At 48.6% G+C, this 14462-nt stretch overlaps 1 protein-coding gene across 1 annotated transcript in view; it reads right to left on the bottom strand.

The window, feature by feature from the left end:
* The window catches only part of CENPE (centromere protein E), a 466760-nt gene that overhangs the window by 214018 nt on the left and 238280 nt on the right, over positions 1-14462 (bottom strand). The window contains 2 exon segments of the mRNA XM_030192156.1: positions 3776-3906; positions 5327-5504. Of these exon segments, the coding sequence (XP_030048016.1) occupies positions 3776-3906; positions 5327-5504 (309 nt within the window).

Below are 14462 nucleotides of genomic sequence, written 5' to 3' on the forward strand. Positions count from 1 at the left end.
TATATGTAAACCGCTTTGAATGCAGTTGCAAAAACCTCTGAAAGGCGGTATATCAAGTCCCATTTCCCCTTTCCCTAAATGGCAGATGACATTTAATGTGAGCAAGTGCAAAGTGATGCATATGGAAAAGAGGAATCTGAATTATAGCCGTGTAATGCAAAGTTCCACATTAGGAGTCACCGACCATGAAAAGGATCTAGGTGTCATCGTTGATCCGTTGAAACCCTCTGCTCAGTGTGCGGCGGAAGATAAGAAATCAAATACAATATTAGGTATTATTAGGGAAGGAATGGAAAACAAAAGTGAGGACGTTATAATGCCTTTGTATTGCTCCATGGTGCGACTGCACCTTGAATATTGTGTTCAATTCTGGTCACCGCATCTCATAAAAGATATAGCAGAATAAGAAAAATAAGAAAGAAGGGTGACAAAAATGATAAAGGGGAGGGACAACTTCCCCATGAGGAAAGGCTAAAGCTGCTAGGGTTCTTCAGCCTGGAGAAGAGACGTCTAACAACTGCACCAGACTCAATTTTCCAAATCTATATGATATTTTTTAAATTTTATATTGCAGTGCTCAGTAATGCTGTAGAACCCTTAAACCAATAATTTACTGGAATAGGTTACAGCCGCCTTACATCACAGCACTTGCCCTTCCTGCCTGCCTGTTGTTGAAAAATATATATACTTCTAGCGTCAGCACTGGTAAATAAACTATTGTTGATCTTAAAGTATTCTCTTATTTCTTGAGCATAAACCACAACGTTTATCGCTACACTATAAAAGCTTTTGTTGGCATCAGTTCATTACTTATCTTGATCACTCAATCATTCAGGCAAATGCGCGGTCTGTAATCTCCAGAACACCCAGTGTCAGTGCATAGTGATTTAAAACCTCATTCTCCGTCTTTATCCCCAACGTGGGGCCATGTTTCACTTTGTTTTAGCTTTTTCAAGGGGATGTAGCTTAAATCTGTTAAACAAACGGGAGAGAATACTCAGCTCACTCCTCCCCGCTGCTCAGAAAAGGGGTGAGAAAACAGTGTACTCATAAGGCTAAAATGGACAAGATAGGTCTGCATGAGCAACCAGGGACAACCAACCACCCTGGCTCCAAGGTAGGGCAGAGTCCGTGCCCTACAAGGAGAATACAGGAGAAAGCAGAGTACCACCTCGAAACACCAAGCCTGATTAAAACAGCACAAAATACTGCAAGGGAAACGACTCTCTGCCAGTACAACCAGGAAGAGCTGAAATAAAAAGAAGTCTGCAGCCCGCTACTGCCAGCAAGGAAAGTGAAGACCAAGAGAGGACACAATCCTGTAAAAAAGGAACACAGTCTCCTTTTTTGTTAACAGCTCAGAGAAGCAGAAATCTCAGCAGACGTCCCCAGAGACAGCCAAGGCTCTGAATAATAAATGTAATGCCACTGCAAAATAGCAGACAAGACAGAAGTCAGGTTGGAGACTAAAACAGTGTCCTGCAGCCAACTGCTGTTAACCGTAGCGAACTACGAGACGTCAGAACCAGAAATGTTAGAGCCAAAACAACCCTGCCAGGAGCGGAGCACATAAAAAAAAAAATATATATATATATACCTTGCAGCCAGACTTGGAAGGGCGCAGAAAACAAAAAATCCTGTAGGGACAAGGCACGACAGAGGACTCAAACAAATGCCACCAGAAGGGCACCAACGTACCAGGAGCATATCCGACGTACATACCGCGAAGAGTAGGCCCACCAGCGACACTAGAAAACCCACCAAAAATGCACGTCTTCCTGATCAACTATCAACCTCCAGAATTCAGCAAAACATGAAAATTCAGGGTAGCAGAGAAGAATCACAAAACTTTCTGCATCCTGTATTTATTTCTTAAAATTTTTTTTTTTAAACTGAAGAAAAAAAAAAGGCAACAGTTTACCTCAGCAGAGCTGAAAGACAGCGTGTCACAAACGACATTGCCAGCCAAAGGAAAATAAAATATACTTGCCCAGCAGAAGCCAAAATGCCCTGCATCTTGCTACAGTGAAGTCTGCCTAGCCTCAAGGGGTTCAGGTGAGAATGGGGAGGGGGTGAGGGACCCAAAACTAAGTAACCCCTAGCTGGAGATGAGGGTCCCAGGTACACTGGGTATCATTTGAAAAGAACCCAATTATGTCCAACCACCAGGACTGGGTTACCAGGATATCCCTTGCTCAACCGTCCCCAGCAGAGTTGGGACAGGAGCTAACCAGCCATTCCTAAAACAAGCTGCACATCCAGTCATCATCTGCTAGGAGATAGAGAAAATACTGAGGATTTCAGGCTGCACTATACCCTTTAAGGGCAAAGTACTTGAAACTATTTTCTGTCTCCTTCTGCTTGTGGATGGACATAACCCATTGATCTGGACTGGTCTGGTACTGATGACAAGGAATGTAAGTGGTTCTTAAATACCAATCCCAGAAAGCGAAGTTACTTACCTGTAGCAAATCTTACTCAATGAATTGTCCTATTTCTAAATAATATAGTGCGGACAGATTACAACTTACCTGGTCGTTGGCTACTGAAAGCAAATCTTAATTAGGTTGTGTTTATTATATAATCTGTATTGTTTCCTTCTTTGCTGTTTGCAGGTTATAATTTTTACAGCTGACTATGCTCACTTTTTTTTAAATAGAACTGTTTGTTACTATATCTGTTTATATTGTGTTTTTGGCGTGTCTTATAATTATGCAAGTTAATAAGCTGGACAAATAGGTTTTTGGATTAGTGTTATATGTACTTCTTTTAAACAGTTTTATATCTTATCACTGACCAACAGAAGTGAGTCACTAGATGATTCTGGCATTTTTGTGTTTTATGCGTGTGTCATTTCTGGAAACTGTCTCATTCTGTGACAGGTTGCCTAAATGTAAGCGTCTTTTGAATGCATAAAACATATAGAATACTGCAATCCACATGGGTAAGTGTACACTTACATGTGCAGATGGCAGTAGTGTGCTTAAGCACTATTATAGTGTTAGTATTAAAATGCATAGAATGTAATTGTTAGAGGGGCATTCACAGGGGAGAACATGGGTGCAGAATAGGTGGAGACAATGTTTATATGACCTACTTACAGAACAGTTGTGCGTGCAAATGGGACATTTAGGAGTTCAACATTTATGAAAGCCTTTGACCTGTCAATATTAGAGCCAACATACATTAAGTGTCCTTATAGAATAGGCTCATTACCCACATTACAACACCTAAATGGTGGTGCACTGTATGTGACTTTTGGGGTTATAGTTTCACACTGTCCCTATTTGTTAAAGAATAGCAGGTAGAGCAGCATACTTGTTCAGAGAAACAGAAATCTAGCTGGCGGGTGGGATGTTGCCAGTGTAGAAGCACCTGTGCAGGTGGCACATTCCAATGACTAATGGGGTAATCTCAAGCAGGTATTATTTGAAAGGTCTCATTCAAAGTAACATGGAAGAGTAAGAATTTTTGTTATTAACAATAGATGGGGGACCATGCTGAGTTTAAACCTTCTGCCACAGTAACTTGCCCAAAGCCATAATGCCTATTATCAAAACTAATTAGATTGCAAATTCTTTAGGGAAAGCAGTCACTGAGCTTCCTGGAAAGCACCCAGGTTAAGGACATTAAATGCTAAATAATATCAGAAAACTGTACAGTATACAGGTATGATTCAATTACATTCTTATGGGATTTAGAATAATTTTAGTAAAAAGAAACTTGAAATGCTTATTTGTTTTTAAGAACAAATTATGTATTTAAACGCAACTACCTTTGTAATGTCTTCAAAATTTTGTATAACTGTTCCAGTAACCCTGGCTGTAGACTCCAAATTAAGAAGTAATTGTTCTTTTTCCTCATTTATTTGCTTAATGTTTTCCATAGCTTTTTCATACTTGATACCTTGACAGAACAAAACATAAGAACGTGTATAAAATCAGGGGGTGGGCAATGATGAAGAATCTTAATCAAAATTAATCGCGGAATAAAAAAGTTTAATCACATGATTAATCGCACCTTTGGGCTGGATGGCTTGCTACACATACATTTCCACCACACAGGACTGGAAATTTTTTCAACCTGATGAATATAATGGAAAACTGCATATACACACTTCCTTCCCACAGCACATTGCTCCCCCTCTATACAGGTACCTACCATTCTCTTGTCCTGCTACATCCTTCCCCTGTACATACACCAGTCTCCTCTTCTGTTGCTAAACTTATAATCCCTCCCACACAGACACCCCATTTCTCTCCTTTCATGCTGCTGTGCCCTCCCCCCCCTTATCTGGCTCTTCATAGGATCTCCGGCAGCAATTCTCACATGCTACTTGCAGCCAACATCTATGCCTTCCCTCTGCTACGTTATTCCAAGGTGAAATAGGATTGGTAGTAGAGAGAAAGCAATGCTGGACAATAGATGAAAGTAAAAATTTTTGATCAGGATTAAAAAATGTAATCCTAGTTACAATTTAAAAAAATTAATCAAACTTACAGTGCAAGAAATGCCCACCCCTATATTAAAAAGCTCACAAGTTTTCATTTCAGCATCTTTGCGCCCCCACCTATTCTATCCCAGCCCAGATAAACCCCATTATCCTCTAGTTTGTCTGTCATAATTAGATTGTAAGATCTGTTGAGCAGGGACAGTCTCTTCATGTTCAAGTGTACAGCGCTGCGTACATCTAGTATCGCTATAGAAATAAGTAGTGGTAGCAGAAACAGCATACGCTTATACCCATAGCAGCTCCTTTTGCATGTTCACAGTAACATAGTAGATGACGGCAGAAAAAAAAGACCTGCATGGTCCATCCATGTCTGCCCAACAAGATAAACTCATATGTGCCTCTTTTTGTGTATACCTGATCTTGATTTGTTTCTGCCATTTTCAGGGCACAGACTGTAGAAGTCTGCCCAGCACTAGCCCCGCCTCCCAACCACTAGCTCCGCCTCCCACCACCAGCTCTGCCACCCAATCTCCGCCAAGATTCTAAGGATCCATTCCTTCTGAACAGGATTCCCCTATGTTTATCCCACGCATCCCTGAACTCCGTTACCATTTTCATCTCCACCCCCCCCCCCCCAGCGGGAGGGCATTCCAAGTATCCACCACTCTCTCCGTGAAAAAATACTTCCCAACATGTTCATGTCATTCTTTGTATGTACAATGGATTATTCACCACACCATCAGAAGACAAACCAGGCATTCAGCTAGCTGACATGCTGGATGTTTTCTTGTCTGTGATTCAGTCACTTACAGAAAGTACAGCCACAACAATAGTTTAAGTTTTCCATATGCAATTGTGTTTTGTTGTGTTTACCTGCTTCCTGAATAACTTCAAGTAGATTATGCAGCTGCCTTTCCTGATCTTCAAACTTTTTTTGTTTTTCTTCCACTTCATTTTGAAGCTGATTTTTTTTCACTTTTTCTTCTTCTAGATGACTGGAATAATGTTCTGATGTTTCCTTTAGCTGCTCAATTCTAGACTCTAATTCCTCCTAAGAGATGCATTTAATGTAAATCTTTCACAATCCAAGATCAAATGTAAATAAGCACATACATTTGTGTGTGTATATACAAAGAGAAATATTTTACATTACATATCACAAAGTTCCTGATCTGCAGTAAAGCAAAGATACTTACGTGTAGCAGGTATTCACCGAGGACAGCAGCACATGGGTCGACTATCCGCATTAGCCCGGGAATTGGCATAAAAACATAGCAAAAATAAAACTTTGCTAGAGCCTTCTGGCATGCGTGCAGCGCCGCACTGCGCATGCGCAGACCGACTTCCCGCCAGTCACATAACCGCGCTCTTCAGTTAAGTCCAAAAGCATAAAGAAATAAGCAACTCCAAGGGTGCTCTTCACCATTCATTCATTGAGATAAGGGAAAGTGAATGATACATACCTGTAGCAGGTGTTCTCCGAGGACAGCAGGCTGATTGTTCTCACGACTGGGTGACGTCCGCGGCAGCCCCCACCAACCGGAAAAAGCTTCGCGGGACGGTCGGCACGCAGGGCACGCCCACCGCGCATGCGCGGCCGTCTTCCCGCCCGTGCGCGACCGCTCCCGCCAGTTGAATGACTAGCAAAAGATGAAAACGCAACTCCAAAGGGGAGGAGGGAGGGTAGGTGAGAACAATCAGCCTGCTGTCCTCGGAGAACACCTGCTACAGGTATGTATCATTCACTTTCTCCGAGGACAAGCAGGCTGCTTGTTCTCACGACTGGGGTATCCCTAGCTCTCAGGCTCACTCAAAACAAGAACCCAGGTCAATTGAGCCTCGCAACGGCGAGGGTATAACAGAAATTTACCTACGAAGAACAACTAACTGAGAGTGCAGCCTGACCAGAATAAATTCGGGTCCTGGAGGGTGGAGTTGGATTTACACCCCAAACAGATTCTGCAGCACCGACTGCCCGAACCGACTGTCGCGTCGGGTATCCTGCTGGAGGCAGTAATGTGATGTGAATGTGTGGACAGATGACCACGTTGCAGCTTTGCAAATTTCTTCAATAGTGGCTGACTTCAAGTGGGCCACTGACGCTGCTATGGCTCTAACACTATGAGCCGTGACATGACCCTCAAGAGCCAGCCCAGCCTGGGCGTAAGTGAAGGAAATGCAATCTGCTAGCCAATTGGAGATGGTGCGTTTCCCGACAGCGACCCCTAGCCTGTTAGGGTCGAAAGAAACAAACAATTGGGCGGACTGTCTGTGGGGCTGTGTCCGCTCCAAGTAGAAGGCCAATGCTCTCTTGCAGTCCAATGTGTGCAACTGACGTTCAGCAGGGCGGGTATGCGGCCTGGGGAAGAATGTTGGCAAGACAATTGACTGGTTAAGATGGAACTCCGACACCACCTTCGGCAGGAACTTTGGGTGGGTGCGGAGCACTACTCTGTTGTGATGAAATTTGGTATATGGAGCATGAGCTACTAGGGCTTGAAGCTCACTGACCCTACGAGCGGAAGTAACTGCCACCAAGAAAATGACCTTCCAGGTCAAGTACTTCAGATGGCAGGTATTCAGTGGCTCAAAAGGAGGTTTCATCAGCTGGGTAAGGACGACGTTGAGATCCCATGACACTGTAGGAGGCTTGATAGGGGGCTTTGACAAAAGCAAGCCTCTCATGAATCGAACGACTAAAGGCTCTCCAGAGATGGCTTTACCTTCCACACGATAATGGTAAGCACTAATCGCACTAAGGTGATTCCTTACTGAGTTGGTCTTGAGGCCAGACTCCGATAAGTGCAGAAGGTATTCAAGCAGGTTCTGTGCAGGGCAAGAACGAGGTTCTAGGGCCTTGCTCTCACACCAAACGACAAACCTCCTCCACTTGAAAAAGTAACTCTTTTTAGTGGAATCCTTCCTAGAGGCAAGCAAGACACGGGAGACACCCTCAGACAGACCCAACGCAGCAAAGTCTACGCCCTCAACATCCAGGCCGTGAGAGCCAGAGACTGAAGGTTGGGGTGCAGCAACGCTCCGTCGTTCTGCGAAATGAGTCAGAAAACACTCCAATCTCCACGGTTCTTCTGAGGACAACTCCAGAAGAAGAGGGAACCAGATCTGACAGGGCCAAAAGGGCGCTATCAGAATCATGGTGCCGTGGTCTTGCTTGAGCTTCAGTAAGGTCTTCCCCACCAAAGGTATGGGAGGATAAGCATACAGGAGGCCGGTCCCCCAATGGAGGAGAAAGGCATCCGACGCCAGTCTGCCGTGGGCCTGTAGTCTGGAACAGAACAGAGGCAGCTTGTGGTTCGTCTGAGAGGCGAAAAGGTCCACCGAGGGGGTGCCCCACTCTCGGAAGATCTTGCGTACCACTCTGGAATGAAGCGACCACTCGTGCGGTTGCATGACTCTGCTCAGTCTGTCGGCCAGACTGTTGTTTACACCTGCCAGGTATGTGGCTTGGAGGAGCATGCCGGACTGGCAAGCCCACCGCCACATGCCGACGGCTTCCTGACACAAGGGGCGAGATCCGGTGCCCCCCTGCTTGTTGGTGTAATACATTGCAACCTGATTGTCTGTCCGAATTTGAACAATTTGGTAGGACAGCCGGTCTCTGAAAGCCTTCAGTGCGTTCCAGATCGCTCGGAGCTCCAGGAGGTTGATCTGCAGATCCTTTTCCTGGAGGGACCACAGACCCTGGGTGTGAAGCCCATCGACATGAGCTCCCCACCCCAGGCGAGATGCATCCGTCATCAGCACTTTCGTGGGCTGCGGAATTTGGAATGGACGTCCCAGGGTCAAATTGGTCCGGATGGTCCACCAGAGCAGTGAAGTGCGGCAGCTGGTGGAGAGGCGGATGACATCTTCTAGATTCCCGGTGGCTTGGAACCACTGGGAAGCTAGGGTCCATTGAGCAGATCTCATGTGAAGACGAGCCATGGGAGTCACATGCACTGTGGAGGCCATATGACCCAGAAGTCTCAACATCTGCCGAGCTGTGATCTGCTGAGACGCTCTGGTCTGTGAAGCCAGGGACAGGAGGTTGTTGGCCCTCGCTTCGGGAAGGAAGGCCTGAGCCGTCTGGGTATTCAGCAGAGCTCCTATGAATTCCAGAGACTGGGTTGGCTGGAGATGGGACTTTGGGTAATTTATCACAAACCCCAGCAGCTCCAGGAGTTGGATAGTGCACTGCATGGACCGGAGGGCTCCTGCCTCCGAGGTGTTCTTGACCAGCCAATCGTCGAGATATGGGAACACGTGCACTCCCAGCTTGCGTAGATACGCCGCCACCACCACGAGGCACTTTGTAAACACTCGTGGGGCAGAGGCGAGCCCAAAGGGCAGCACACAATACTGAAAGTGCCGTGCGCCCAGGCGGAATCTGAGATACTGTCTGTGAGCTGGCAGTATCGGGATGTGAGTATATGCATCCTTTAAATCCAGGGAACATAGCCAATTGTTTTTCTGAATCATTGGCAGAAGGGTGCCCAAGGAAAGCATCCTGAACTTTTCTTTGACCAGGAATTTGTTCAGGCCTCTCAGGTCTAGGATGGGACGCATCCCCCCTGTTTTCTTTTCCACAAGGAAGTACCTGGAATAGAATCCCTGCCCTTCTTGCCCGGGTGGTACGGGCTCGACCGCATTGGCGCTGAGAAGGGCGGAGAGTTCCTCTGCAAGTACCTGCTTGTGATGGGAGCTGAAGGATTGAGCTCCCGGAGGACAATTTGGTGGCAGGGAGGCCAAATTCAGGGCGTATCCGCACCGCACTATTTGGAGAACCCACTGGTCGGAGGTTACGAGAGGCCACCTTTGGTGAAAAAATTTTAACCTCCCCCCGACCGGCAGATCGTCCGGTACGGACACTTTGAGGGCGGCTATGTTCCCGTGGATCCAGTCAAAAGCCCGTCCCTGGCTTTTGCTGTGGAGGCGCAGGGGGCTGCTTAGGCGCACGCTGTTGACGAGAACGAGCGTGCTGGGGCTGTCCCTGTGCCTGACGAGGCCTTCGGGCCGGCTGGTTGAACCTACGCTTTGCAAAAGAATAGGGTGCAGCCTGCCGGGCCCGGGAAAAACGTCCACCTGCTGAGGTGGATGCTGAAGGCGCCCGGTGGGAGAGCTTGTCGAGGGCGGTTTCCCGCTGATGCAGTTGGTCCACCAGCTGCTCGACCTTCTCACCAAAAATGTTATCCCCCCGGCAAGGGACGTTGGCCAGTCTCTGCTGGGTGCGGTTGTCCAGGTCAGAGGCACGCAGCCATGAGAGCCTGCGCATCACTATACCTTGGGCCGCAGCACAAGATGCCACGTCACAGGTGTCATAGATACCCCTGGAAAGGAACTTTCTGCACGCCTTCAGCTGCCTGACCACCTCCTGATAAGGCCTGGACTGCTCCGGCGGGAGCTTATCGACCAGGTCCGCCAGTTGCTTCACATTGTTCCGCATGTGAATGCTCGTATAGAGCTGGTATGACTGGATGCGGGTCACGAGCATGGAGGATTGGTAGGCCTTCCTCCCAAACGAGTCCAGAGTGCGAGACTCCCGCCCCGGGGGCACCGAGGCGGTATCCCTCGAACTCCGTGCCCTCTTGAGAGCAGAATCCACGACCGCCGAGTTATGGGGCAATTGTGGCCGCATTAACTCTGAGTCAGAGTGGATCCTGTACTGGGACTCTGCTTTCTTGGGAATGGTGGGATTAGTTAATGGTCGCATCCAGTTCCGAAGCAGTGTCTCCTTGAGGACATTGTGCAGCGGTACCGTGGAGGACTCTCTAGGTGGTGATGGATAGTCGAGGACCTCGAGCATCTCAGCCCTCGGCTCATCCACAGAGACCACGGGGAAGGGAATGCAAATAGACATATCCCTCACAAAGGAGGCAAAGGAGAGACTCTCAGGAGGCGAGAGCTTCCTCTCCGGTGAAGGCGTGGGGTCCGAGGGAAGGCCCGTAGACTCCTCTGAGGAGAAATATCTAGGGTCCTCCTCTTCCCCCCACGAGGCCTCATCCTCGGTATCGGACATAAGCTCACGTAGCTGTGTCCTGAACCGGGCCCGGCTCGACGTCGAGGCACCGAGGCCTCGGTGTCGTCGAGCGGTGGACTCCCGCGGCGGCGTTGTCGACAGCCTCGGCACCGGGCTAGAGCTCGCCGGCGCCACAGTCATCAGCGCCGAGGGCGCAAGCACCCCCGGCGCCAACACAGCCTGGCGCATCAGCCCTTCCAGGATCCCCGGAAGGATGGCTCTGAGGCACTCGTCCAGGCCCGCTGCCGGGAAAGGCGGTGGGGCCGGTAGAGGTGTCGGTGCCAGAATCTGGTGGGGGCCAGGAGACGGCACCGAACTGCCGGGACCCTGTCGCGTCGGTACCTCCACAACCGACGGGGACCTCTCCTCCCGACGCGGACGCTTCGGCGTCGGCTCCTCTCCGATGTCCGGATGCATCGAAGGCGACCGGTGACGGTGCTTCTTAGTCTTCTTGCGATGCCCGTCACCGGTGCCGGGTGGTATGGAGGAGGAGGACGACGATCTCCCTCGGTCTCGAGGAACCGGGTCAGACAGGGTTCGGTCCCGTGGGCCACGGGCTGAGGGAGTGACCAGGGCCGACTGCCCACGCGGCCTCTCACCTCTACCCTCACCGGAGGACCGGCGTGCCAACGGGACCTGTTCTCCTGGGGTCGATGCCATTGGTGCTGATTTCTCGGGCATCGATACCGGTACCGAAGGGCCGGGCGTCGATACCGATGCCGTCGAGGTCGACGTCGAGGGGCCGGCGCAAGTTCCAAAAAGACGGTCCCGTAGAACTTGCCTCGCAACCTGAGTCCGTTTCCGGAGACCGAGACACAGAGAACACGACTTGATATTGTGCTCCGGCCCGAGGCACTGGAGGCACCAAGCGTGGGTGTCGGTCTGCGAGATTGGCCGGCCGGCCGCACCGACCACACTTTTTAAATCCACTCGGGACCTTCGAGGACATCGACGGAAAAATCGCGTCGGCGAAGTTAAAGTCGTCGATGGTGGCGGAAATCACACCTCGAAAAAGGAAAATCGACCGTGCGGCCACTAGGCCGCAACGCGACGCCCCCGCTAGAAACGAGGGAAAAAGGAGCGCGTGCTCCTTACTTTTTTTTTTTTGAAAAAGGAAAACCGGAGCACGCGGTGACTAAATACTAATAAACTAAATAGAAAATAGACGAGTCGCGTAAACGCGAACGGCTTTCCGGCGGCTGAAACAGAGAGAGCGGCAAAGACACGACTCTCTCCAGACGCGGAAAAAAAGGAACTGGCGGGAGCGGTCGCGCACGGGCGGGAAGACGGCTGCGCATGCGCGGTGGGTGTGCCCTGCGTGCCGACCGTCCCGCGAAGCTTTTTCCGGTTGGTGGGGGCTGCCGCGGACGTCACCCAGTCGTGAGAACAAGCAGCCTGCTTGTCCTCGGAGAACACATGCAATCTCAGTCTGTGTAGCGATGCTGCAACTACTGCTAGACATTTTGTGAAAACTCTGGGAGCTGATGCTAGGCTAAATGGCAGTATGCGGTACTGACAGTGCTGCGTTCCCAACCGAAATCGAAGAAATGGGAGTATCGGGATGTGTGAGTAAGCATCAAGTCCAGAGAGCATAGCCAATTATTTCCTGAATCATGGGAAGAAGGGTGCCCAGGGAAACCATCCTAAACTTTTCTCGTACTAGGAACTTGTTCAGGGCCCTTAGGTCTAGGATGGGACGCATCCCCCCTGTTTTGTTCTGCACAAGGAAGTACCTGGAATAGAATCCCAGCCCTTCTTCCCCTCGTGGAACGGGTTCGACCGCATAGGCCTCTAGAAGGGCGGGGAGTTCCTCTGCAAGTACTTGCCTGTGCTGAGAGCTGTACGAATGAGCTCCCGGTGGGCAATTTGGAGGTTTGGATTCCAGATTGAGGGTGTATCCTAACCAGACTATTTGAAGAACCCACCAGTTGGAGGTTATGAGAGGCCACCTTTGGTGAAAAAACATTAACCTCCCCCCAACTGGCAAGTCGCCCGGCACGTACATAAGTATTGCCATACTGGGACAGACCAAAGTTCCATCAAGCCCAGCATCCTGTTTCCAACAGTGGTCAATCCAGGTCACAATACCTGGCAAGATCCCCCAAAAAGTACAAAACATTTTATGCTGCTTATCCCAGAAATATTTTCCCCAAGTCCAATTTAATAATGGTCTATGGACTTTTCCTTTAGGAAGCCGTTCAAACCCTTTTAAAACTCTGCCAAGTTAACCGCCTTTACCAAGTTTTCTGGCAACAAATTCCAGAGTTGAATTACATGTTGAGTGAAGAAAACCTTTCTCCGATTCTTTTAAATGTACTACTTTGTAGCTTCATCGCATGCCCCCATGTCCTAATATTTTTGGAAAGCGTAAACTGACGCTTCACGTCTACCTGTTCCACTCCACTCATTACTTTACAGACCTCTATCATATCTCCCCTCAGCCGGCTTTTCTCCAAGCTGAACATCCCCAGCTGCTTTAGCCATTCCTCATAGGGAAGTCGTCCCATCTCCTTTATTATTTTTGTCGCCCTTCTCTGCACCTTTTCTAATTCCACTATATCTTTTTTGAGATGTGGCAACCAGAATTGAACACAATATTCAAGGTGCGGTCGCACCATGGAGCGATACAAAGGCATTATAACATCCTCATTTTTGTTTTCCATTCCATTCCTAACATTCTATTTGCTTTCTTAGCCGCAGCAGCACACTGAGCAGAAGGTTTCAACGTATCGTCAATGACGACACCTAGATCCCTTTCTTGGTCCGTGACTCCTAACATGGAACCTTGCATGACATAGGTATAATTCGGGTTCCTCTTTCCTACATACATCACTTTGCACTTGCTCACATTAAACGTCATCTACCATTTAGATGCTCAGTCTCGTAAGATCCTCTTGTAACATAGTAGATGACGGCAGAAAAAGACCTGCACGGTCCATCCAGTCTGCCCAACAAGATAACTCATATTTGCTGCTTTTTGTGTATACCCTACTTTGATTTGTACCTGTGCTCTTCAGGGCACAGACCGTATAAGTCTGCCCAGCACTATCCCCGCCTCCCAACCACCAGCCCCTCCTCCCAACCACCAGCTCTGGCACAGACCGTATAAGTCTGCCCAGCACTATCCCCGCCTCCCAACCACCAGTCCCGCTGCCCACCACCGGCTCTGGCACAGACCGTATAAGTCTGCCCAGCACTATCCCCGCCTCCCAACAACCACAATCCTCCCACGATTTAACAACTTTGAATAACTTTGTGTAGTCAGCAAATTTAATTACATCACTACTTACCCCCATCTCTCGGTCATTTATAAATATGTTAACAAGCAGCGGTCCAAGCACAGACCCCTGGGGAACCCCACTAACTATCCTTCTCCATTGAGAATGCTGACCATTTAACCCTACTCTCTGTTTTCTATCTTTTAACCAGTTTTTAATCCACAATAGAACACTACCTCCCATCCCATGACTCTCCAATTTCCTCTGGAGTCTTTCATGAGGTACTTTGTCAGACACCCTCTGAAAATCCAGATACACAATATCAACTGGCTCCCCTTTATCCACATGTTTGTTCACCCCTTCAAAGAAATGTAATAGATTGGTGAGGCAAGATTTCCTTTCACTAAATCCATGTTGGCTTTGTCTCATTAATCCATGCTTTTGAATATGCTCTGTAATTTTTTCTTTATAATAGTCTCTACCATTTTGCCCGGCACCGACGTAAGACTCACCGGTCTATAATTTCCCGGATCTCCTCTAGCATGGACACTTTTACTGTGGCTATGATTTCCTGTTGCCAGTCAAAAGCCTGTGCCTTGCTTTTGCTGGGGAGCAGCAGGGGCCTTAGGTGCACGCTGTTGATGGGAACAAGTGCGCTGGGGCTGAGCCTGACTAGGCTGTCGAGACACTGGAGTGTACCTATGCCTAGCATAATAATATGGAGCCCTCCGCGGCCCACCAAAAAACCTCCTAGTTGAGGAGGTAGTGCCAGAAG

This window comes from Microcaecilia unicolor, chromosome 2 (assembly GCF_901765095.1).
Source record: "Microcaecilia unicolor chromosome 2, aMicUni1.1, whole genome shotgun sequence".
NCBI classification, from domain to species: domain Eukaryota; kingdom Metazoa; phylum Chordata; class Amphibia; order Gymnophiona; family Siphonopidae; genus Microcaecilia; species Microcaecilia unicolor.